Source organism: Procambarus clarkii, chromosome 13 (genome assembly GCF_040958095.1).
Source record: "Procambarus clarkii isolate CNS0578487 chromosome 13, FALCON_Pclarkii_2.0, whole genome shotgun sequence".
Lineage (NCBI taxonomy): Eukaryota > Metazoa > Arthropoda > Malacostraca > Decapoda > Cambaridae > Procambarus > Procambarus clarkii.
This window is the reverse complement of record NC_091162.1, coordinates 30632266-30658786: the sequence shown is the minus strand read 5'-3', so window position 1 is coordinate 30658786 and position 26521 is coordinate 30632266. Positions and strand designations below refer to the sequence as shown.

Genomic DNA, 26521 nt, shown 5'->3' with positions numbered 1-26521 from the left:
TGTTTTTGCATTTATTCACTATATACAGACGTTATATATATGTATTTATATGTTTTGTTCACCATAACTGTACATCTAAGCTTGTATGGTAAGTAAAGACACAAAGACGTAGCTACTCATACAGTCAGCTGATCGGCGGCCGCCCTCAAGGCCAGACGCACTAATATTTCTCCCACAACAATATTGTTTATGGTGTTATTACGCTATATACACACATTATATATATAAGTATCTACCTGTTTTATTCACCATACCTGTACAAATAAGCTGGTATGGTGCCCAAAGACCATAATGGCCATCAGTAAACAACTTGCAAAGTCGTGCAGACGACGCTCCTCCCTCACCAAAATGACAGCTCCCAACCTACTCCTCTCGCTGTTATCTCACACTATACACACGTTATATATAAGTATCTACATTTGTGTTCACCATAGCGAACCACTAAACTGGTATGGTGAGTGCAGTCAATAAATGGTGGCCACACACAGTCAGAAGACGACGCCACCACCCTCCCTCCCACAGCATTACTCCTCCCTCCATGGAGCACAGCGCTAAATATCACCACAATCCTGCTATTATCAGAATCCTGGTCAGTTTTATCACAGTCAGGGGGGTTTCAGTAATACTATCACTGCTAAATAATAGCAGTATCATATATATTATGGCCTTGGTAGGCGATGCTGTGGTCACAAGCTGAACAGCGGTGCTGTGAGCTCGTGCTGCATGCGCCAGCCTTGGTGGCTTGCTCAATACTGACGCTGTAACACCCAAGAATGTTGGCCTGGATTTTTTTCTAGGTGGCATCTGGCAACTATCGGTCGTGGCTGTACTATAGCTGCCCCTATCCCAGGTGGGGCGTTTAAATTATAGCGCTAGACACGAAATCATATATAAATGATGTGCACGGTTTCGGTTTTGTCACTGATATCATTTATATATGATATGCGCGGTTTGAGGGTTAAAAGCAATTCTATAATTAGAAAGTGTAGCATAGGCTCCTCACACAATGTTCTTTATGGGCCTTACGTGATAGTTTGCTATCTAGAACCACCCCTAGATCTTTCTATCAGAATTTTATAAAGATTTCTCATCATTTATAGGTTGTGGGGTCTATGTTCTTCTATTCCACATTTCATAACATGGCATTTATTATAAATTCCATTTGCCAAGGGGTGCTCCAATATACTTATTTTGTCCAGGTCTTCTTGAAGGGCAACTGAACATTACCGGTGCAAGAACTAAACCCTGTGGTACTCCACTTGTGATATTCCTCCAGTCCAATACATTGCCTCTGATTACTGCCCTCATTTTTCTGTCAGAAAATTTTTCATCTATATTAGAAGCCTACCTGTCATTCTTCCAAAATATGTAATCACTACTGAATGATAACTTTACTAAGGATTACTTGTCCCACAAATCTTTAACTAAATCAACTAGAACAAGTATGCTAATACTTAAGGTTTTAACACTGGAATATATTACACTTGAAGTGTTCTTATTTGGAACTAGCCCACTGTTATCTCTACTTGACACTTGAAATTACCAAGCTGCTCCCCCTTGCCACAACCAAAATTAAGAGGCCATGTTATACAGAATAATAGCCAACACAAGTTTACCACAATATCCACAAACGACGAAGAATCCTACACTATTCGCAACCATCACTTGGTCATGTAAACAAACCTATACCTAGCATATCATATTGTTGCACCACAAATGCAACAATTTAGTCACTGCACTTTAGTTAACAAGTGGGATGACCAACCAACCCGTTCCACTGCCTGCAGAGAAGTGGTCGAGCTTCAGCCCTGTTTACTTTCCTTTGTCAAGTGTTCCAATGTTTTCTGGTTTCGCATCTTATTTCTATTTATTTTATTTTGTTTAAAACTGGTTTTACCACATTTAACACTGATTTTTTAATATTTCCCAGTCACAGAATGTACTTGGAATTGTTTCCTTCTTATATAATAACACCTGATAATAACTTTTTGAAGGAACATTTCTCCCATGTTAAATGCACTAATGTGCATATGCAAAGGTGGCTGCTGAACTGGCAGGAGATTTGAAAGCATATTTATCACACCCACTACAAAGGTCCCTTACTTACCAAATCTTAAAATTAATAAGTTTTGAAATGGCTTTATTATTCATTGGGTTACAGTGTACATTTAGCTACCATATATGTAATACATACGTATACATATATACATACACATACATATTTAATCACCCACACAAATACACACATCAATAATCTTTTGTGTCGCATGTGATTCAACAAGAGGCTCACAACAGTCACTATACAAGGCACTTTACATCTATGATGAGTCGCACAGTTACTAGTCTTGCTGCACATCCACCCAACTGGGCGGCAGCTTTACAGTTATGTGCATGCATTACTTACAGTAAGCAAATTTTGGACACTTCACATGTATGCATGAGTATGTGTACATGTATATATAACATTAATAATTTTGTAACTAGCATCAAAAGATTGTTATTTGCTTAGTTAAACGAACTAGAGGGTTCAGTTCCTGAACTGATTATGTGCCTCTGTAATTCTTTACACCACCGCCCATGGGATGGGTATGGGGTGCATAATAAACAAAAAAATTGAATATATGTAATGAGTATAAATCTTACTTAAGATTAAAATGACTCACAAAAGAAGGATGTACATGGTCTATATACAAAAAATGGTGGCAAGGGGAGTTTAATTAAAACCTAATAGAAATATAAACATTATTAAAAGGAATTTTACCTCATAAGTGGTGCAATAGGAATAACTTTTGAAGGTAGGTTTACTGTGTCCCCAGATTTCCGCCGACATGTAACCACACCTTCCCATTCTCTTCCCCGTCTCATTTGCATGTTGACAGCTTCTGAGATATCTAAGTTAACCTGTAAATAGGCATTATATACTTTATGATGTTTTAAAAATGATGAAACTTAAACATGCACATATACATATACAGCTTGTGAAATTTTGCTTACCAAAGTCAATTAACAGCCTAACAGGCAAAAAACCAGCATTGAATGTAATGAAACGCCATTTTCTGGGAGACCCTGAGGCTCCTCGGAGCTATACCGGGCTGATGTGTGTATATATTAGACCATAGAAACAGTTAATTGATGGAGTACTAGGACTACCGGAGACCACAAGCCAGAACCTGGCTCCCTCAGAGGCACAAGGAGCAATTGCCTATAGACACCCCCATGTAGTTGGAAGCAGTGTGCCATCTACCAAGTCAGGCACCCAGAAAGGTAGGAATCCCAAAACAAACTATAGCTGGTTAAACATTGCAAACCTAAAGCCGAACGAGCAAGCAGTACTCCCCAATCAAAAAAAAGCAAATAAGCATGACATCATCACAGCCACAGTGCCTCTGCCTGCACAACTCCCCGTCCCTGGGAGAGGGAAGGGGGGTCCCAGACCTTCCACGCTGGCTACTCAACCCCAGTTCTGAGGCTGAATATCAAAAATGCAAAAAAATGCCGACTGGAGGGAGAGAAGGTTGACAGGAAGCCTCTGGGTCTCAACCAGTAAATTGTAAATTCATTACATTCAATGCTAGTTTTCTTTGGAGAGCCCCTCTGGCTCCCTGGAGCTACCTAACAGAAAATAAAGGAAAAGAGGGACTTACTCGGGAGGCGGCCACCATTCGCTCCTCAACTAGAAGTTGAGACAACTGGCTGCAACCTGCAACCCAATGCTACACATGTCCAAAAAACCAGCGTTGAATGTAATGAAACGCCTTTTTCTGGGTAAGCCCCGGAGGCTCCCTGGAGCTTATCGGGCTAATGTATGTTATGTTAGACTGGGACATTAGCTATGGAGTTCAGACCTACCAGGGACCAGCACCAGGAACTGGCCCCTTCAGAGAGGTTTCTGGGAGCAATGGCCCTGGAAAACCCCCATATGGTTGGGGTTTTTCCTTATCTGCCATTCGACCGGGGTCAGGCACCCAGAAAGGTAAGCATAACAAAACAAACCCCCTACATGGTAAAAGCTACAACAAAAACCAAACAGAGAGGTAGAAAACTCCCTACAATCCCAAAGAACAATCAAACAATCAATTTACTGCCGCGCCGGTTGTCTGCGCAGCCCTCCCCCCCCCTGGAGAGGGAGGGGGACCCCGGACCTCACTGCGCCGGCTGTCCTTCAGTTCGGAAACTAGGCTTCAACCAACGCGAAAAACCCCGCCGACCGGATGGGAGGGAGGGTAGCCAGGGAGCCTCCGGGGTTCATCCAGAAAATGGCGTTTCATTACATTCAACGCTGGTTTTCTGTGCGGAGCCCCTATGGCTTCCTGGAGCTACATACCCAAAGAGAAGGAACTAGGGACTTACCTGGGAGGTGGCGGTCACAAACTCCTCAACGCAAAGTTGAGACAACTGGCTGCAACCTTCAACCCAAAGCAACACAAGAACGCTGAGGAGCAGGGACGTTCATCAAATAACGGGCGGCCAGGACCCTGTTCGACTTCCAAAATCCACGCTTCCGAATATGAGCCCAAGACATGTTACCAAACACGGCAGCCAAAGCTGCAAACTTCCGAACGTCATGGGCGCGAGGATAGACCGCGGGCTGGCTAGACTTAATAACCCTGTGGACAACCTGGGAGACCGGAGCCCTGGAACAGGGAATGAGGGAAACCGGATCAACCCAAAGCACATCCCCAGCCACCCCAGCTGAAGCGCGCAGGTAACGGCAAAGTGCTGCAACCGGACACAACACATGATGCACCCCCGGCCGAACCAACCAAGCATCAATGACCCACGGACCCCTCCGGAAACCAGCCATCTCGTTCTTCGCCAGAAAAGATGGAGAAGGCTGCAAACGGGCAAACCTACCCCCAGAACCAAAAGAGCAGAAACCCCTGCACCGGAGAAGAGCATGAAGCTCCCCTACCCGGCCCCCAGAGGCCAATGCCAACAAAAACAAAGCCTTGGAAAAACAATCCTGGACCGAAGGGGCCACCACAAACTGAGGAGAGGAAAGATAGGAGAGCACCCTGTCCAATGACCAGGACGGCTCAGGAGGAGCATGAGCAGGCCGGAGGTGAAACATAGCACGGGAAAGCTTACGAAATGGGGCAGATATGACGTCCACCCCGAACGCTAGCTTGAGCGGCTCCGCCAGCGCCGCATGATACAAGGCGACAGTATTAGGCATCAAATGACGGTCCTGAAAAAGCCAAGAAAGAAAGGACAAGACAACCCGATCCGAAAGAGGAGACAACCTACGAAGAGCCAGAAAATGGCGAAAAGAACGCCAGGAAACTTCATACTGTCGCCGAGACGAAGCTCTCAGGTGGGACACCATCAACGAAGCCACCTGATCACCATTGAAATGGTGATACACTCGCATCAAAAAGACCAGACGCGAAGAGCAGAGGAGAAGTTCGAACCAGCCCTATACCGGACCGGGCCGACTTCCTGAAAGAGGCGGAGCCGCGGGAAACATCCCGGGTTTGGGCACCGGACCAAGAGCATCGAAAACGAAGGCTGGGCCGGCCACCAAGGGGCCACAGGGACTACTCTCCCTGGGAATGTCTCCAACCGAACCAGAACTCGAAGCAACAGCTGGACCGGGAAAAGAGGTACAGGTAACCCCACCTCGACCAGTCCTGCTGAAAGGCATCCACCGCGAATGCCTCGCAGTCGAGGAAGGGCGTCACATAGATTGGGAGACGCAGAGACCAAGCCGACGCGAAGAGGTCCACATCTGGGAGACCGTACTGTCTGGCAGATCCAACGAAACGAGTCATCGTCGACCGTCCACTCCGTGGACAGGGGATGGAAGCGTGACAGACCGTCCGCCAGAACATTGGACACTCCCCGGACATGAACCGCACGGAGAGCCAAACACCGAGAATCCAGCAGACGAACCACTCGAAGAGACCAACCCCAAAGAGCCAAGGACCGAAGAGAACTCCCGCGGTTCAGGCAATGAACCACCGGAGAACAGTCCGAATGGAGGCGAATGGTCGATCCCTCAGCGACACAAACACTCCGAAGCGCGAGCCAGACTGCCGCGAACTCCAGAACCGTGCTGTGAGCCCGACGGAAGGACGGACCCAACCGTCCCTGGCCTGCCTGGTGAGCACTGGTCACAAAGCCCCAGCCGAGAGACGACGCATCCGTGAACACATCGAGCGATGGCTCAGGAAGGTGCCAAGGCACTGAACCCCGAAAACCCTGAAGAGGAAGCCGGTGACACAGCAACCAACACAAGGCCCACGGAGAATGAACCCAACGATCGCGAGCGAGGCGGAAGGGACTCCCCGAAGGAACCAAAACAGACGCCGAAGCCAAACCCGGCCAGACAGGTAGACGAGCACGGCGAAGTTCAGACTCCTGCACAACCGCTCGAGCATCAGCCGAGTGATCCGGGACCCCCTCAGAAACATCCGACGGCTATCCTGCAGCCGCAACAATGCCTCTGGAGGGAGAGACAAGGAAGTGGTCCAAGAATCCCAAACAAGACCCAGCCCGGTCCGAACCTCGGACGGAACCAGATGGGACTTCCTCCAGTTCACCAGGAACCCGAACCTGGCGAGCTGGGAAAGAACCATGTCCCTGGCGAGCAGACAAGCCGACCGACTGGGAGCCCACACCAGCCAGTCGTCGAGGTAGACCAAAACCCGAATCCCTAGAAGACGCAGACGGGTCACCACAACCCGGGTCAGACGCGTGAAAATGTGAGATGCCAGATTCCAGCCAAAAGGTAGGCATTGAAAACGGTAAGCATGACGCCCCACCACGAAACCTAACCAGTCCCTGAACCCTGGATGAATAGGAACGTGCCAATAGGCGTCCTAGAGGTCTAGGGACACCATCCAGGCACCCGGCTGCAACAGAAGCCAAACCTGAGATAGAGTAGTCATCCGAAAGGAGGGGCAAGGAATCCAGGGGTTCAGACAGGACAAGTCCAGAATGAATCTCATATCCTCACAGCCCCGTTTCGGTACTGGAAACGGACGGGAAACCCACCTGAGGGACGTAGTCGTTTCGACCACGCCCTAAGCACACTCACTCCAAGATGACTTGAAGCGCAGGAGAGGAAACCTGCCCTGTTAGCCCCGAACCCCCCAAGGGAGGAAGAGTCGCCCAACGCCACCGCAGGCCGGATGACACGACCGAAAAGGCCCACAAATCGTGGGACCAAACGTAAGCAAACAGAGCGAGCCTTCCCCCCATCACCCCGTCAACAAGGCGAACCACGAAAGGGCCGACGCCCCTTACGAGAACCCAAACGTCGAACAGGGCAATCACTGCGCCGACCAGACGACGCCGGCCCCAAAGGGAACAACGGCTCAGAAACTGGCACCAATGGGCCCACCTCGACCAGCGGAACCCTGAACCCTGGCACGACCCCTCTGAAACTGTCAAGAACAACCGCTTCGGAGAATCAACAAGTCCACCATAGGACGACAACTGGACGAAGCCGCGTGCAGAAACTGAGAGACCGCAGTCTCTGCAAACAACAACGGACAAAATGGAGACGAAAACCTAAGAGCCAGGGCCCAAGCGGAATCCAAAGAGAGGTCGAGCACAGCTTGACAGCACGCGAGGTGATAAGCAAAAAACAGAGACACCGCTTCCTTCAGGATGGGCGCAAAGAGCTTCAACAGTGCAGCCGACGCCCTAGCTGCCGAAGACAGCGCCCCGGACGAAGGCCCATCACTCAATGCTCCCACATCCTCCTCAAGCCAAGCAGAAGACAGCTCGAGAAGGGAAAAGAAACACAAGACCGAAGCCAAATGCCCACAGGAGCGAAACTCCTCTGCAACCAACGAAGCCGAAAGCTGAGGAACCTGCACGTGAAGCTGGAAAAGGCCAACATCCCGAGAAAGTACGAGAGCGAATAAGCAAGCATTAAGGTGCTCAAACTCACCCCCCAGGTAAACCTGCATAAAAGTAGCAGTTTCCCGCCAATCAAGCGTGCGGGTCCGACAGAACCCATGCCACGCCCTCAACGAAAAAAAAGGGCAGTCTGCCAGCCAGGAAGACTCCGGAACCTCCAAATGCACCCAAAAACGGGAAAAAGAACCGAACTCAAACGAGGACGGATCCATTGGGGAGGCATAACCCGGGTCTCGCAAGAAGTATGCAGCAAGAGCTTCCCAAGCCACCTTCGCAGAGATAAGGGAAGTAGCAAACCCCTGGAAAGATGGATCCGAGGTACCCAAACGCGCCCGGAACCGAACCTGGGGAGGAGCCGAACCCAAATCATACTCATACAGGGAAGGGGGGTAAGAAAACCCTTCCCCCTGCAACAATAAGCCCCGCAAGGAAGGCAAAAGCACCCAAGCGGAGGTCACAGGGGGCCCAAGGCCCCCAGGTCGACTCCTCCCCAGCCCAGGATCCCCACGTCGGGACCCGGGGCAGAGCCGTCCTCCAAACCCTCTACCCCTGAAGAAAAGGCAGAGTCCAAGGGAAAGGCAAACAAGAAGGGGGTCTGCTGGCGGGACCCAGAAGCCTCGGCAGGAGGAACCGGCTCAAATGCCTCCGTCCCCGACCCAGATGGGGCAGCCCCCGAAGCAGCCCAAGTCTTATTACCAACTAAATCCTGTGCCGAGGCCGAAACCCTCAGACGTTTTGGAGCCGGACACAGGGGTGGGGGGAAGGGAGGTGCAGGAAGAACCACAGGGGAAGGACCAGGGGGTGCGGCTAGAGCTAAAGCGACCAACGCCCCCAGGTCAGGGTCCCTAAAGCCAAAACGGGGCAGCCTCGGGGCATCCGGGTGGGAAACCAACCTAGCACGTTACAATAACCTAAATCTAACATGCAATGCTGATGCTGCCTGTACCCTAATAGGAACATCCTCAGAGTAAAACTGGAGCACAAGCAGAGAACATGACTCGCAAGACTCCGGGTCAAAGGTGTCATTGACCCAACAGGCAGCATGACGGAGGCAAAACAGGTGACTGTCTCCCTGAGACAAGAGCACACTGCAATCTTCAAACCCACACAAGGCAGGCTGGAACTCGGGAGATGCATCCATGGGGTCCCCGAGCCCCGACAGGGGTTTCCAGGGCCCGTAGGTTAGCAACTACAGGAAGCCCAGGCAAGGTGTTGCTTACCGGTTGAGAAACCCAACAACAAGGGTAGATGATAATACTGAAAATTCCCTGAGATGTGTACAAGCACGGGCCTAGCAGAGGGCCACCAGAACAATATCAGGGGGACTATAGACCCACGAGGCAGAACCTCCACCAGGCAAACAAAAACAAAACAAAAGAAAAACCCCGCAAAAGTACACAGTCTCCAGAGGCAACAGGAACCGACCGCTGCTTAGGTGACAGGCTGTGCAACACCTTGACGCCCTAACCAGCACAACAACCACTCCCTACCCAAGGCCAAACAAGGGCCCCAAACCCCAGCTGGCCCCAAAGGCGAGGCAAATGCCGAGCAGCAAGAACCCCTACAGGAGCGGTTCCCGAATGCCCCAGAGAAGATAACCCTGACATGCAAGGGCAGTACTCACAGGGCGCCTAGGGAAGGAAACCCCTAGGCGCATGCAGCCCTGGCACTGATGAGGTACTCCTGGCCACCACACAATACACAAAGACAGCAGAGAACGCCACATGAGGCAAACACCACCCAGGAATTTGAGGCCAGAGAAGCGTCTATCCTGGTTGACACTAGCTTGCGAACTGAAGGCACCCGACGCGGTGAGGCCCGGGGCCCCCCTCCCCCTCCTGGAGGGGGGGGAGGGCTGTGCGGACGACCGGCACGGCAGTAAATTAATTGTTTGATCGTTCTTTGGGATTGTAGGGCATTTTCTACCTCTCTGTTAGGTTTTTGTTGTAGTTTTTACCATGTGGGGTTTTGTTTTGTTATGCCTACCTTTCTGGGTGCCTGATCCTGGTCGATAGCAGATAAGGAAAACCCCCAACCATATAGGGTTTTCCAGGGCCATTGCTCCCTGAAACCTCTCTGAAGGGGCCAGGTTCTGGCACTGGTCCCTGGTAGGTCTGAACTCCATAGCTAATGTCCCGGTCTAACATAACATACATTAGCCCGATAAGCTCCAGGGTGCTGTAGGGGCTCCCCACAGAAAGGGCCCGGAACATTAACAAGGTACTGTGTGGCCAGGACCCTGTTTGACCTCCAAAAGCCCCATGCCCAAATGGCAGCCCAGGACATATTACCAAAAACAGCAGCCAAAGCTGCGAACTTACAAACGTCGTGAGCATGGGGATAGACCGCAGGCTGGATGGACCGAATAATCCTGCAGACGACCTGGGAGAGCTGAGCCCTGGAATAGGGAAGAAGGGAAACTGGGTTAACCCAAAGCGAGTACCCTGCCACAGAGGCCATGGCACGTAAGTAACGGCAAAGAGCAGCAACCAAATACAAAGCATGATGCACCTCCGGCCGAACCAACCAAGCATCAACAACCCAAGGACCCCTCCAAAAACAGCAATCTCATTCTATGCCAGAAAAGAAGGAGACGACTGCAAACAAACAAAACAACCACCAGGACCTAAAGAGCAGAAACCCCTGCACCAGAGTAGAGCATGAAGCTCACTGATCCAACTCCTAGAGGCCAATGCAACATAGAAAAGCCTTAGAAAAACAGTCCAGAACAGAAGGGACCACCACAAACTGAGGAAGAGAGAGAAACGAGAGCACGGGGTCCAATGACCAGGATAGCTCAGGTGGCACATGAGCAGGCCAGAGGTGAAACAATGCCCTAAAAAGTTTGCGGATCGGAGCATAAGTGAAATCCACCCTGAATGCAAGCTGAAGCGGCTCCACCAGCCTTGAACAATATGAGGCGACAGTATTTGGCATACGGTGACGGTCCTAAAATAACCAAGAGAGAGAAAGGACAAAACAACCCTGATCAGAAATCGAAGACAATCTACGAAGAGTCAAGAAATGCCGAAAGGACCACCAGGAAACTTCATACTGCCGCCAAGATGAGACTCGCAGGTGGGACACCATCAATGAAGCTATCCGATCACCATACAAGTGGTGATAAACCTGCGTCAAAAAGACCAGACGTGAAGATCAGAGGAGAAGATTGAACCAGCCACGTACCAGACCGGACCGATCTGCTGAAAGAGGCGGAGCCGCAGGAAGACCCTCGGGTTCGGACACTAAGCAACCAGTGCCTGAAACCAAGGCTGGACTGACAACCAAGGGGTCAACAGGACTACTCTCCCTTGGTAAGTTTCTAAGTGAGCCAGGACCTGACGCAACAACCGAACTAGGGAATGGAAGTAAAGGTAACCCCGCCTCAACCAGTCCAGTCAAAAGGCATTGACCCTGATGACCTTGAAATCAGGGATGGGCACTACAAACTGAGATGCCTAAACTACGGTGATGTGAAGAGATCCACCCCCGGGCACCCGAACGTCTGGCAGAGCCAAAGGAATGAGCCGTTGTCGTCCATCCATTCTGTTGACAGGGGAATGAAACAGGACAGGCCCTCTGCCAGGAAGTTGGACACCCCCTGGATATAAACTGCCAAAAAAGCTAATCCCCGAAAACTCACAGCAGACGAGTCACCCGAAACGACCAGCCCCAAAAAGCCAAGGACCGCATCGAACCCCCTCAGTTCATGCAATGAACCATCAGGAAGCAGTCCGTATGGAGTCAAAAACGTCGATCCGCGAGTAACATGAACCCTCTGAAGCTAAAGAGTTAGCTGAAGCTGAAGCTCCCACAGTGCGCACAGTGTTCGCGCACTCCCAGGACAGTGCGTGAACTCCCACACTGTGCTGGGAGCCCGACAGAAGGACGGATCCCACTGACCCTGGCTGACTTGGTGAGCCCTGGTCACAAAGCCCCAACCAAGAGATGACGCATCCGTGAACACATTGAGCAAGGGTTCAGGTTGGTGCCACAGGACTGAAACCCAAAAAACCTAAAGAGGAAACCGGCGACGCAGCAGCCGACGCATGGCCTCCAGGGTCCGAAGCCAGTGATCACGTGAGCGGCGGAAGAGACGTCCCGGAAGGAACCAGAACAGCTGCCAAAGCTAGATTCAACTTGATGGGTAGAATAGCACGGTGAGGTTCAGACTCCCACAAAGCTGCTCGAGTGACCGACAAGTGACCCGGGTGCCCTCCAAAAATAGCCAAAGGTGGAACTGCAGCTACAGCAATGCCACTGGAGGGAGAGACAAGGAAGTAGTCCGAGAGTCCCACATAAGACTCAGCCAAGCCCGAACCTGAGAGGGAACCAAATGAGACTTCCTATAGTTCACCAAGAACCCGACCAGGCAAGCACGGAAATAATCAAATCCCTTGTGAGCAGGCACGAGGACCAGCTGGTAGCCCAGACCAGCCAGTCGTCAAGGTAGACAAGAACCCAAACCCCTAACAGACACAAACGGGTCACCACGACCGGGGTATGGTGTGTAAAAATGCGAGGTGCCAGAATCAAGCCAAATGGAAGGAAACAAAAACAGTGTGCCACCCCATGACAAAACCAAGTCAGTCCCTGAATCCTGAATGAATCGGGATGTGCCAATACGCATCTTGGAGGTCCAGGGACACCATCCAAGTGCCCGGCTTGAAAAGCAGCCTGACCTGGAACAGTGTGGTCATCCAAAAGAAGGGACAAAAGACTCATGGGTTCAGACAGGACAAGTCCAGAATGAACCTCTGGTCCACACAGTCCCATTGCAGAACTGGAAACAGGTGGGAAACCCACCTGAGGGACGTCATTGTTTCGACCACGCCCATGCGTGCCCACGTCATGAAGACCCGACAGCGCACAGGGAAGAGGCCTGCTCCACAAGCCCTGAACCCCTCAAAGGAGGAGGAGCCACCCAATGCCACCACAGGCCGGAGGAAATGGCTGGAATCGCCCATGATTCCTGGGACCAGGTGTGAGCATACAGCACGAGCCTCCTCCCCATCGCCCTATCAATGTGGTGAACCGTGAGGACCGACAACCCTAACAAGAACCTGACCGAAGCTCAGAGCGAGCACTGCGCCAACCAGAAGTCGACGGCTCCGCAGGAGGGGTCGGCCTCAAATCTGGCATCACTGACTTATGACGACTGAAGGAACCCCGAGCCTTGGCCCAACTCTCCCGGGCAGGACACCCATGCCCCCTTCCCCCGAGAACCAACAAGTCCAACATAGGCCGGCAACTAGACGAAGCCGCCTGCAGAAAATGCACCAACGCAGACGTTTCAAACAGCAATGGACAAAACAAAAAAAGGGACAAAACTAAGAGCCAGGGCCCAAGCAAATTTCAAAGGGTGGACGAGCACCACCTGTCAGCACGCAAGGCGAGAAGCAAAGAAAAGACACAAATTCCTTCAGAATCGCTGCAAACAATTTTTACATGGCAGCCGACGCCCAATCTGTCGAGGCAAGTACACCGGACACCGACCCGGAACCCAGCTCCTCCACACCCTCCTCGAGCCAGTCCAAAGACAGCTCCAGGATGGAAAAAGAAGCACAATACCGAATCCAAATGCCCACAGGTGCGCACAATCCTTGGCTACCAGGGAAGCCAAAAGGGAGGGAACCTGCATGTGAAGCTTCACCTGGCCGATTTTGCCAGGAAGCACGGGGTCAAACAAGCATGCATTGATGTGCTCCAAGTCACCCCCCAGGTAAACCTGAACGACAGTAGTCGACTCCTGCCATTCAGGCGTGCGGGTCCAACAGAATGCATGCTACGCCCCCAATAAAAAGAAAGGGCAGTCTGCCAGTCAAAAAGACTCCGGCACCTCATAAGGCACCCATTAACCCTCAAACCGTGCATATCATATATAAACGATATCAGTGACAAAACCAAAACCGCGCACATCATTTATATATGATTTCGTGTCTAGCGCTATAATTTAAATGCCCTGCCTGGGATAGGGGCAGCTATAGTACAGCCATGACCGATAGTTGCCAGATGCCACCCAGAAAAAAAATCCAGGCCAACATTCTTGGGTGTTACAGTGTCAGTATTGAGCAAGCCACCAAGGCTGGCGCATGCAGCACGAGCTCACAGCACCGCTGTTCAGCTTGTGACCACAGCGTCGCCTACAAATACCATAATATAAATGATACTGCTATTATTTAGCAGTGATAGTATTACTGAAGTCCCCTGACTGTGATAAAACTGACCAGAATTCTGATAATAGCAGGATTGTGGTGATATTTAGCGCTGTGCTCCATGGAGGGAGGAGTAAGACTGTGGGAGGGAGGGTTGTGGCGTCGTTTTCTGACTGTGTGTGGCCACCATTTATTGACTGCACTCACCATACCAGCTTAGTGGTTCGCCATGGTGAACACAAATGTAGATACTTATATATAACGTATGTATAGTGTGAGATAACAGCAAGAGGAGTAGGTTGGGAGCCGCCATTTTGGTGAGGGAGGAGCGTCGTCTGCACGACTTGGCATGTTGTTTACTGATGGCCACTATGATCTTTGGGCACCATACCAGCTTATTTGTTCAGGTATGGTGAATAAAACAGGTAGATACTTATATATAATGTGTGTATATAGCGTAATAACACCACAAACAATATTGTTGGAGGACAAATATTAGTGCGTCTGGCCTTGAGGGCGGCCGCCGATCAGCTGACTGTGTGAGTAGCTACGTCTTTGTGTCTTTACTCACCATACAAGCTTAGATGTACAGTTATTATGAACAAAACATGTAAATACGTATATATAACGTCTGTGTATAGTGAATAAATACAGAAAGAGTATTGTGGGAGGTGAATGAGGGTGAGTGAGGTGGTGTTGAGGGGAGGGAGTAGCAGTGAGTGGCTCGCTGGTGTTTGGCGATCACTCCTCGTTGCTTTTTGACTCACAAGACCAACTTAGTAGTTCGTTATGGTGTACAAAACATGCAAATACTTATATATAACCTGTGTATATAGTGTAACAACAACAAAACTATTTGTTTATTGTTTTATAAACAGAATAATTGAATCACTAATATGCACACCATAATTTTGAGTACAGCGATGGTTCACACATTTTATAAGACTGCCCACCCTACCCATCAACATTGGTGTTCCCCAGGGCAGCATACTTGGCCCTCTCCTCTTTCTCATCTACATTAATGACCTTCCAAATGCCTCCCAACACCTCAAACCAATCCTATTTGCTGACGACACAACCTTCATTTACTCCAGTCCTGATCCCCTTGCTCTAAATGCCACAGTAAATACTGAGCTAAATAAAGTCCATCTGTGGCTAACTGCCAACAAACTCACCCTTAACATTGACAAAACTTTCTATATTCTGTTTGGCAATAAATCCTTTAATCAAATAAATCTCAAAATAAACAATACCCAAATTTGTAACAAATTAGATGGCAAATTCCTTGGCATTCTCATTGACCACAAGCTGAATTTCCAGGGACACATTCTAAACATATCAAAAAAAGTTTCAAAAACTGTGGGCATTCTTTCTAAGATCAGATATTATGTACCACGCCCTGCCCTGGTGACTCTCTATTACTCCCTTATCTATCCATATCTCAACTATGGTATTTGTGCTTGGGGCTCTACTACCCAAAATCACTTACGTCCTCTAATTACTCAACACAAAGCTGCTATTAGGACAATATCCAATTCTGGCCCCAGACATCACTCGGTACCCCTATTCAAATCCCTGAATATGTTAGACATTAAGTCACTGCACATTCTCTCATGTGTACTATACATATACAAAACGCTAAATTGTAATGCCAATCCTGATCTCAAAAGCTTCATAGAAGGTTGTAACAGAACCCATGAGCACCACACCAGAAATAAATACAGTTTTGATATTCCTAGAGTACGACTTAATCAAACCAGAAATGCTCTACAAATCAAGGGGCCCAGGATGTGGAATGACCTTCCCAACCATGTTAAAGACAGTACCTCTCTCAACCAGTTTAAGTTAAAAACGAAGCTATACCTAATAAATTCCCTGTAACCTACCTTACCTCTCTATTGTCAACCCATGTATGTTTTTTTTTTTTTTGTTTTACAATTCAACGCTGTTTTAATGTAATTTTCTGTAATAATTTGTAATTGTATTTGTGCTGTTTTTTCAACAATGTTCCCCCCTCTTTTACCTCTATTTTTATTTGTACTCAACGCATTTTTTCTTTTTACCCATTAGTTTTAAGCTTTAGTCAGTAGTGTTTTTTCCTGCCCGAAACGCTCTGCGTAATAGTGGCTTTAGGCATTGTATGTACTAGCTCTTATCTATAAAGCCAACAAACTTTGTAAAATCTCTTTATGTATGTACCTTTGCCTAAATAAAAATTATTATTATTATTATTATTATTATAATATAAATATACCACAATTCACTGTATGGAATAATATTACTGCAAAAAAACTAAGAAAATATCAATCAGAGACATTGAAATAATTAGGTAATAATATATTTGTGGCAACTGCCGTCTGACAGCTCGGGCGGAGTAGACCTCGTCTGGCGAAGGCTCTGTCAACGCCCCTTTTTTGCCACACTTCCCTACCCTCTTGCGGCTAAAATATGCCACCTACGATTTTTTTTTTCTGTGATCAGGGAACAAAAATGAACACTTCTATAAGACGAAAGAATTTTTTGGATTTTTTTTTTTGTTGCGCCTGTGGGTGTGAATTCCATTTGGGCCCCTAGCGGTTTGAGGGTTAATGAAAAGAGGAACCAAACCCAAAAGAAGAAGGATCCATTATCAAGGTGTAATCCGGGTCTCGCAGGTGGTAAGCCGAAGGGCCACCCACAACTCCCTCGGTGGGATGCGGGAGACCGAAAACCTCCGGAAGGAGGGTACAAAGGAACCCAAAGGAATCCGGAACAGAACCCGGGAAGGAGTGCATGTCAAACTCGTACAGGGAAGGGAGATAAGAAAACCCCTTTTCCTGTAATAACAATCCCCATGCCGAGGGTATCAATACTCAAGCGGGGTCAAATGGGGCCCAAGCCCCCAAGTCAACTCATCCCCAGCCCCGGGATCCTCCACAGCAGGACCCAGGGCCAAGCTGTCCTCCAAACCCTCTACTTCTAGAGAAAAGGCTGAGTCTACCAGAAATGCAGGAAAGAAGGGAGCCCATTGGTATGACCCAAAAGTCCCGGAAGGAGGAACAGACTCGAATGCCTCCGGCACTGATCCAGTAGGGGAAGTCCCCCAAGGGCGCCCGAGTCTAACTACCAAGAAAGCCCTGCTGCGACTTTGAAACCCTCAGACGTTTGGGAGCCAGGAGCAGGGGAAGGGGGAGCAGGAAGAATCACAGCAGGGGAAGGACAAGAGAGCACAGACAAAACCAAAGTTGAGGCAACTAACACCCCCAAGTCCAGGTCCCTATAACCAAAGCCGAGCAGTTGCAGGGAATCCTAAAAGGCAACCAATCTATCGCGTTGCAGCAACCTAAACCACGCATGCAATGCTGAAGTTGCCTGCACCTGAATATCAATATCAGTGGACTGGGCAAATTGGAGTACAAGCAAGGAAAGGTCAAAGGTGTCACTGACCCAATAGGCAGCACGGCGGAGACAAAGATGGTGAGTGTCACCCTGAGACAAGGGGGGGGACAGCAACCTTCAAACTCGAGCGAAGTGAGATGGGACTGAGAGGACACATTCATTGGACCAATGAGCCCCCAATGGGTGTTTCCAGGGCCCTTAGACTGACTGCTATGGGAATCCCAGGCAAGGCACTGGTAACCAGTTATCCCAGAACTACCAAAGAAAATGCTGAACACCCTGCAACATGTGCAATCATGGGAACGTAGTGGCGAGCCAACAAAATAATACAAGTGGTCCTACTCCCCCACCAGGCAAAACAAAACAATAGAAACATCCCACAAAAGAACAACATCTCCAGGAGGAACAGAAGCAGTCACTATGCATATTATAAGACAGCTGCACAGTACCTTGAGTCCTTGACAGCAACAACCTTGACTGCCCAAACTGCAAGGGCAGTACTTACAGGGCACCTAGGCAAGGGAACCCTAGGCACATGCAGCCCCAGTACTTCTGGAATAACACCTGGCTCGCAAACCACTACACCAAGGCACAGCACTGCTCGAAGACTGGAGCCAGAGTCGATCGACTACCACCCAACACAACAGCCTCAGAACTGGGATTGGGTAGCCGGTGCGGAAGGTCTGGGACCCTTCCTTCCCCCTCCCAGTTGTGAAGACAACGGAGTGGCAGCTCTGGTGACATCATGCTTGTTTGCTTGTTTTCTGATTGGGAAGTTCTGCTTGCTCATTTGGCTTTCAGTTTGCAATGTTTAACCAGTTGTAGTTTGTTTTGGGATTCCTACCTTTCTGGGTGTCTGACCGGGTAGATGGCAAACATAGACTGCTTTGAACTACATGGGGGTATCTATAGGCCATTGCTCATCATGCTTCTCTGAGGGGAGGGGGGGAGGGCCAGGTTCTGGCAAGTGTCCCCAACAGGCCTATAACTCCATCAATTGACTGTTGCCACGGTCTAATATACAGTACACACACATCAGTCCAGTATAGCTCCAGGGAGCTGGAGGGACTCTCCACAGTAAATTCATACATAATTATAAGGTCTGAGAACTTAGGAAACAAACAGAAATAGATAAACAGAACTGACTTACTCTAGTAAGTTAAATAGAACTTACTTTAGACTCGCCCGTTCTGTGCTCAACTGTCTGTCTATGATCCGATATTTGTCTGTGATCTGTTCCTGCTCTCTGATGCTCCAATGATGTTTTAAAATCAACTGAAGTTCTGTGCTTGTGATTGCCAGAGCTGTGTATCTCCCATAAACTGCGGCCAGCCACATCATCTACCGAGTACCCCATGAGGTTCTCACAAGCACGGTTAACATACTGGAGAAGGAAAAGATAAGAATGCATTACATAATTTATTGACATATTTGAGCAACTAATCATGTTCAGAATTTAAAATATGTTGTTATACAGAAAAAAGAAGAATATGTTGAACATTTTGAATATATCAGAGCAATAGTTTCCACATAATTTTGATAACACACACACACACACACACAAATGGGTAGAACACCTGGAGAGAAATGATATAATATCAGACAGACAGTATGGTTTTCGATCTGGAAGATCCTGTGTATCGAATTTACTCAGTTTCTATGATCGAGCCACAGAGATATTACAGGAAAGAGATGGTTGGGTTGACTGCATCTATCTGGACCTAAAAAAGGCTTTCGACAGAGTTCCACATAAGAGATTGTTCTGGAAACTGGAAAATATTGGAGGGGTGACAGGTAAGCTTCTAACATGGATGATAAATTTTCTGACTGATAGAAAAATGAGGGCTGTGATCAGAGGCAATGTATCGGACAGGAGAAATGTCACAAGTGGAGTACCACAGGGTTCAGTTCTTGCACCAGTGATGTTTATTGTCTACATAAATGATCTACCAGTTGGTATACAGAATTATATGAACATGTTTGCTGATGATGCTAAGATAATAGGAAGGATAAGAAATTTAGATGACTGTCATGCCCTTCAAGAAGACCTGGACAAAATAAGTATATGGAGCACCACTTGGCAAATGGAATTTAATGTTAATAAATGTCATGTTATGGAATGTGGAATAGGAGAACATAGACCCCACACAACCTATATATTATGTGAGAAATCTTTAAAGAATTCTGATAAAGAAAGAGATCTAGGAGTGGTTCTAGATAGAAAACTATCACCTGAGGACCACATAAAGAATATTGTGCAAGGAGCCTATGCAATGCTTTCTAACTTCAGAATTGCATTTAAATACATGGATGGCGATATACTAAAGAAATTGTTCATGACTTTTGTTAGGCCAAAGCTAGAATATGCAGCTGTTGTGTGGTGCCCATATCTTAAGAAGCACATCAACAAACTGGAAAAGGTGCAAAGACATGCTACTAAGTGGCTCCCAGAACTGAAGGGCAAGAGCTACGAGGAGAGGTTAGAAGCATTAAATATGCCAAAACTAGAAGACAGAAGAAAAAGAGGTGATATGATCACTACGTACAAAATAGTAACAGGAATTGATAAAATCGACAGGGAAGACTTCCTGAGACCTGGAACTTCAAGAACAAGAGGTCATAGATTTAAACTAGCTAAACACAGATGCCGAAGAAATATAAGAAAATTCACCTTCGCAAATAGAGTGGTAGACGGTTGGAACAAGTTAAGTGAGAAGGTGGTGGAGGCTAAGACCGTCAGTAGTTTCAAAGCGTTATATGACAAAGAGTGCTGGGAAGACGGGACACCACGAGCGTAGCTCTCATCCTGTAACTACACTTAGGTAATTACACTTAGGTAATTACACACACACACACATACACACACACACACATAAAAGCGACATATGCTGAAGTTGTAAAAGAGAAAGAGACTATCAAAGAAGTGTGTTCGGAAGTCAAAACCAGAAATGACCAACAAGAAGCAGAAATTAGGCAAGCAATTAGGAAAGAACTGGTTACCAACAGTAAACTGGTACAAAACACTGCAGATAGAACTAAGTCCATAATCATTTTTGGATGTATAGAGAAGGAAATTTCATCTAGGGTGGACCGAGCGGCAGAAGAGATGAAAATCATAGAGAAAATAGTAGGTTTAGGAGAAGGCTCAAAGGAAAATGTCTGTGATTTTAGAAGAATAGGAAAATATGAGAAAGAAAAGAACCGCCCCTTAAGGGTGACGTTTAATGGAGTGAAAAACATGATGGAAGTGCTAAGAAATGCCAGGAAACTGCAGAGTGATGAGGTTGGCAAATCTTGGTCAATAAGACAAGACCTCTCCAAGGAAGACAGAGAAAAGCGGAAATGAACCTAATTGAGGCAAAACGTCTAAATGGGGATAGAAATGAAGAAGACAGAAATTCTTTTTTTTACAAAGTGACAGGGACTGGAAAGCTTGTGAAATGGTACATAAAAACAAAGCAACAAGATCAGTAGTGGAAGGGGGAGTAAAGAGCAAAGGAAAAGGGAACATGTTTCTGAAAATTGTATATACCAACAAAGATGGAGTGAGGTCAAAAACTTTGGAGTTGCAAGATATAATCCAGCTTAGGATCTAGTATTCACCAGGAAAGAAGAAGAGATTTTTGACATCCAGTACCTTCCTCCCTTGGGAAAGAGTGATCACGTCCTGTTAGACATTAAATATGCTTTAAGATATCATCTAGAAGAAAATGAGGACATTGAAACAGTTGATAAACTCGATTTAAGGAGAGGCAACTATGGGGAACTTCAAAATTTTTTTAATGAGTGTAATTGGACAGAATTGTTGCTAGGCAGGGAAGTAAATGAAATGTATGCCAAATTTTTAAAACTATACGAGGAAGGCACACAAACATTCATACCATGGCACATGGTCAAAGGAGGAGCTAGATAGTAAACGTGAAGGTCTTATAACAATAATGAGAGAGATTATAGCGAGAGCGGATAACGATAGATCACGACTGTTGATAGTCGGTGACTTCAACTTGAAATCCATAGACTGGGAAGCATATGAAGCTAAAACAGAAGATTTTTGGACCTGTAAATTTGTAGACCTCATCCTGGAAATATTCTTGTATCAACATGTTAAACAAGCTACGAGGATGAGGGAAGGGGACGTTCCCTCCATGCTAGATTTGATATTTACCAGGAAGGAGGAAGAGATATTTGACATTCAGTACCTTCCTCCCTTGGGTAAAAGTGACCATGTCTTTTTGGGAATAAAGTATGCAATGCGTTATAAGCTGGAAGAAAATAAGGAGGTTGAAGCAGTTGAAAAACCAGACTTCAGGAGAGGACATTATGGTGACCTTCGAAATTTTTTTAGTGAGTATAATTGGACAGACTTGATGCTAGGCAAGGAAGTGAATGAGATGTATGGCAAGTTTTGTGAAATATATGATAAAGGCACAAAAAAATTTATACCAAAACAGAGATGCAGAACTAGGAAACAGGATTGGTTCAATAGAAATTGCGAGAGGGCTAGAGACCGAAAGACACAAAAATGGAATCAATACAGGAAGAGGCCGAACCCCCAAACATACCAGCGATACAAAGATGCTGAGAAACAACTACACGGCAGTGAGGAGAGAGGCAGAAAGAAATTTTGAAAAAGGGATTGCGGACAAATGTAAAACAGAACCAGGTCTATTCTATAAATTCATAAACAACAAATTGCAGGTAAAGGATAATATTCAGAGGTTGAAAATGGGAAATAGATTCACGGAAGATGAAAAGGAAATGTGTGAAACACTAAACGAAAAGTTCCAAAGTGTGTTTGTACAAAATGAAATCTTTAGGGAACCAGATACAATAAGAATTCCAGAGAACAACATAGAACACATAGAGGTGTCTAGAGACGAAGTGGAAAAAATGCTCAAGGAGCTCGGTAAGAACAAAGCAGCTGGCCCAGATGGCGTTTCACCATGGGTTCTGAGAGAATGTGCATCTGAGCTCAGCATTCCACTTCACCTGATCTTTCAGGCATCCCTGTGTACAGGAATCGTAGCAGACGGGTGGAAACAGGCTAACATAGTTCCAATCTACAAAAGTGGCAGCAGGGAAGACCCCCTCAATTATAGACCTGTATCATTGACAAGTGTAATAGTGAAAGTATTGGAAAAACTAATCAAAACTAAATGGGTAGAACACCTAGAGAGAAATGATATAATATCAGACAGACAGTATGGTTTTCGATCTGGAAGATCCTGTGTATCGAATTTACTCAGTTTCTATGATCGAGCCACAGAGATATTACAGGAAAGAGATGGTTGGGTTGACTGCATCTATCTGGACCTAAAAAAGGCTTTCGACAGAGTTCCACATAAGAGGTTGTTCTGGAAACTGGAAAATATTGGAGGGGTGACAGGTAAGCTTCTATCATGGATGAAAAATTTTCTGACTGATAGAAAAATGAGGGCAGTAATCAGAGGCAATGTATCAGAATGGAGAAATGTCACAAGTGGAGTACCACAGGGTTCAGTTCTTGCACCAGTGATGTTTATTGTGTACATAAATGATCTACCAGTTGGTATACAGAATTATATGAACATGTTTGCTGATGATGCTAAGATAATAGGAAGGATAAGAAATTTAGATGACTGTCATGCCCTTCAAGAAGACCTGGACAAAATAAGTATATGGAGTACCACTTGGCAAATGGAATTTAATGTTAATAAATGTCATGTTATGGAATGTGGAATAGGAGAACATAGACCCCACACAACCTATATATTATGTGAGAAATCTTTAAAGAATTCTGATAAAGAAAGAGATCTAGGAGTGGTTCTAGATAGAAAACTATCACCTGAGGACCACATAAAGAATATTGTGCAAGGAGCCTATGCTATGCTTTCTAACTTCAGAATTGCATTTAAATACATGGATGGCGATATACTAAAGAAATTGTTCATGACTTTTGTTAGGCCAAAGCTAGAATATGCAGCTGTTGTGTGGTGCCCATATCTTAAGAAGCACATCAACAAACTGGAAAAGGTGCAAAGACATGCTACTAAGTGGCTCCCAGAACTGAAGGGCAAGAGCTATGAGGAGAGGTTAGAAGCATTAAATATGCCAAAACTAGAAGACAGAAGAAAAAGAGGTGATATGATCACTACATACAAAATAGTTACAGGAATTGATAAAATCGACAGGGAAGACTTCCTGAGACCTGGAATTTCAAGAACAAGAGGTCATAGATTTAAACTAGCTAAACACAGATGCCGAAGAAATATAAGAAAATTCACCTTCGCAAATAGAGTGGTAGACGGTTGGAACAAGTTAAGTGAGAAGGTGGTGGAGGCCAAGACCGTCAGTAGTTTCAAAGCGTTATATGACAAAGAGTGCTGGGAAGACGGGACACCACGAGCGTAGCTCTCATCCTGTAACTACACTTAGGTAATTACACTTAGGTAATTACCAAAACAGAGATGCAGGACCAGAAAACAGGATTGGTTCGACAGAAATTGTGAGAGGGCAAGAGACCAAAAGACACAAAAATGGAATCAGTATAGGAAGAGGCCAAACCACCAAACATACCAGCGATACAAAGATGCGAGAAACAATTATACAGCAGTAAGGAGAGAGGCAGAAAGAAATTTTGAAAAAGGGATAGCAGATAAATGTAAAACAGAACCGGGCCTATTCTACAAATTCATAAACAACAAATTGCAGGTAAAGGATAATATCCAGAGGTTGAAAATGGGAAACAGATTCACGGAAAATGAAAAGGAAATGTGTGAAACATTAAATGAAAAGTTCCAAAGTGTGTTTGTACAAAATGAAATCTTCAGAGAACCAGACACAATAAGAATTCCAGAGAACAACATAGAGCGGATAGAGGTGTCTAGAGATGAAGTGGAAAATATGCTAAAGGAGCTCGGGAGGAACAAAGCAGCTGGCCCAGATGGCGTTTCACCATGGGTTCTGAGAGAATGTGCATCTGAGCTCAGCATTCCACTTCACCTGATCTTTCAGGCATCACTGTGTACAGGAATCGTAGCAGACATGTGGAAACAGGCTAACATAGTTCCAATCTACAAAAGTGGCAGCAGGGAAGACCCCCTCAATTATAGACCTGTATCATTGACAAGTGTAATAGTGAAAGTATTGGAAAAGCTAATCAAAACTAAATGGGTAGAACACTTGGAGAGAAATGATATAATATCAGACAGACAGTATGGTTTTCGATCTGGAAGATCCTGTGTATCGAATTTACTCAGTTTCTATGATCGGGCCACAGAGATATTACAGGAAAGAGATGGTTGGGTTGACTGCATCTATCTGGACCTAAAAAAGGCTTTCGACAGAGTTCCACATAAGAGGTTGTTCTGGAAACTGGAAAATATTGGAGGGGTGACAGGTAAGCTTCTATCATGGATGAAAAATTTTCTGACTGATAGAAAAATGAGAGCAGTAATCAGAGGCAATGTATCGGAATGGAGAAATGTCACAAGTGGAGTACCACAGGGTTCAGTTCTTGCACCAGTGATGTTTATTGTGTACATAAATGATCTACCAGTTGGTATACAGAATTATATGAACATGTTTGCTGATGATGCTAAGATAATAGGAAGGATAAGAAATTTAGATGACTGTCATGCCCTTCAAGAAGACCTGGACAAAATAAGTATATGGAGCACCACTTGGCAAATGGAATTTAATGTTAATAAATGTCATGTTATGGAATGTGGAATAGGAGAACATAGACCCCACACAACCTATATATTATGTGAGAAATCTTTAAAGAATTCTGATAAAGAAAGAGATCTAGGAGTGGTTCTAGATAGAAAACTATCACCTGAGGACCACATAAAGAATATTGTGCAAGGAGCCTATGCTATGCTTTCTAACTTCAGAATTGCATTTAAATACATGGATGGCGATATACTAAAGAAATTGTTCATGACTTTTGTTAGGCCAAAGCTAGAATATGCAGCTGTTGTGTGGTGCCCATATCTTAAGAAGCACATCAACAAACTGGAAAAGGTGCAAAGACATGCTACTAAGTGGCTCCCAGAACTGAAGGGCAAGAGCTACGAGGAGAGGTTAGAAGCATTAAATATGCCAAAACTAGAAGACAGAAGAAAAAGAGGTGATATGATCACTACGTACAAAATAGTAACAGGAATTGATAAAATCGACAGGGAAGACTTCCTGAGACCTGGAATTTCAAGAACAAGAGGTCATAGATTTAAACTAGCTAAACACAGATGCCGAAGAAATATAAGAAAATTCACCTTCGCAAATAGAGTGGTAGACGGTTGGAACAAGTTAAGTGAGAAGGTGGTGGAGGCCAAGACCGTCAGTAGTTTCAAAGCGTTATATGACAAAGAGTGCTGGGAAGACGGGACACCACGAGCGTAGCTCTCATCCTGTAACTACACTTAGGTAATTACACTTAGGTAATTACAGGTCTGTACTCTCCATTGGCTTTAGGGATAGGGATGATCATAGCTTTTTTCCATTTACTGGGAATACTGCCCTCTTTATAACTAATATTAAAGAGGTCTAAAAGTGGGCTTTTCGTCATAATGGCAAGTTCATTAAGTATTTCATAAGTTACTCCATCCTCCCCAGGGGCAGTAGATTTCCCAACTTTAATCGCCGTTATTAGTTCTTCTCTGGTAATACCTGTGCAAGTGACATCACCACTGTTACCTGCTGTAAGTATAAAATCCTTTCTTAGATCTTTCCAAGAATCTAATGACTCTCTCGTTACAGCAGGTAATGAACTAAGTTTAGCAGCTTCCGCCCATTTATTTACGAGACCATTTGCAATTCCTTGAGGGTCAGGATGTGCAACAAAATTATGCTTTTTACCCCTTATTTTATTTACGTCTTGCCAGATTTCCTTCAAGTTTCTGTTATTCCCAACTTTCTCTGCAAACTCCTGCCAATATTTGCTCCTAATTTCCTTTCTCTTCTCCCCACACAGCCTAGCAACTGCCAGTAAAGCATTCTTCCCTTCCTCAGTCCTACCATTCCTATTCCAATCCCTGTGAGCTCTCCTCATTGTTAATGTCCACCCCTTAAGCATCTTGTCATGTGTATAATTTTCTTTTCTGGGGGGATGTTTTTTTATACTAGATGTTTTCCTGTTC

At 46.1% G+C, this 26521-nt stretch overlaps 1 protein-coding gene across 10 annotated transcripts in view; it reads right to left on the bottom strand.

The window, feature by feature from the left end:
- Positions 1-26521, bottom strand: part of LOC123757285 (high affinity cAMP-specific and IBMX-insensitive 3',5'-cyclic phosphodiesterase 8B) — a 787483-nt gene that overhangs the window by 404142 nt on the left and 356820 nt on the right. For all 10 annotated transcript variants that reach the window (XR_011228393.1, XM_069323843.1, XM_069323837.1 and 7 more), the window contains 2 exons: positions 18577-18786; positions 2762-2901 (listed from right to left, as the gene is read on the bottom strand). Coding sequence is in view for 9 of the 10 variants with exons in the window: in XM_069323843.1 (XP_069179944.1) it covers positions 2762-2901; positions 18577-18786 (350 nt within the window). In the remaining variant the exon portion in view is untranslated. The remainder of the gene's footprint in view (positions 1-2761; positions 2902-18576; positions 18787-26521) is intronic.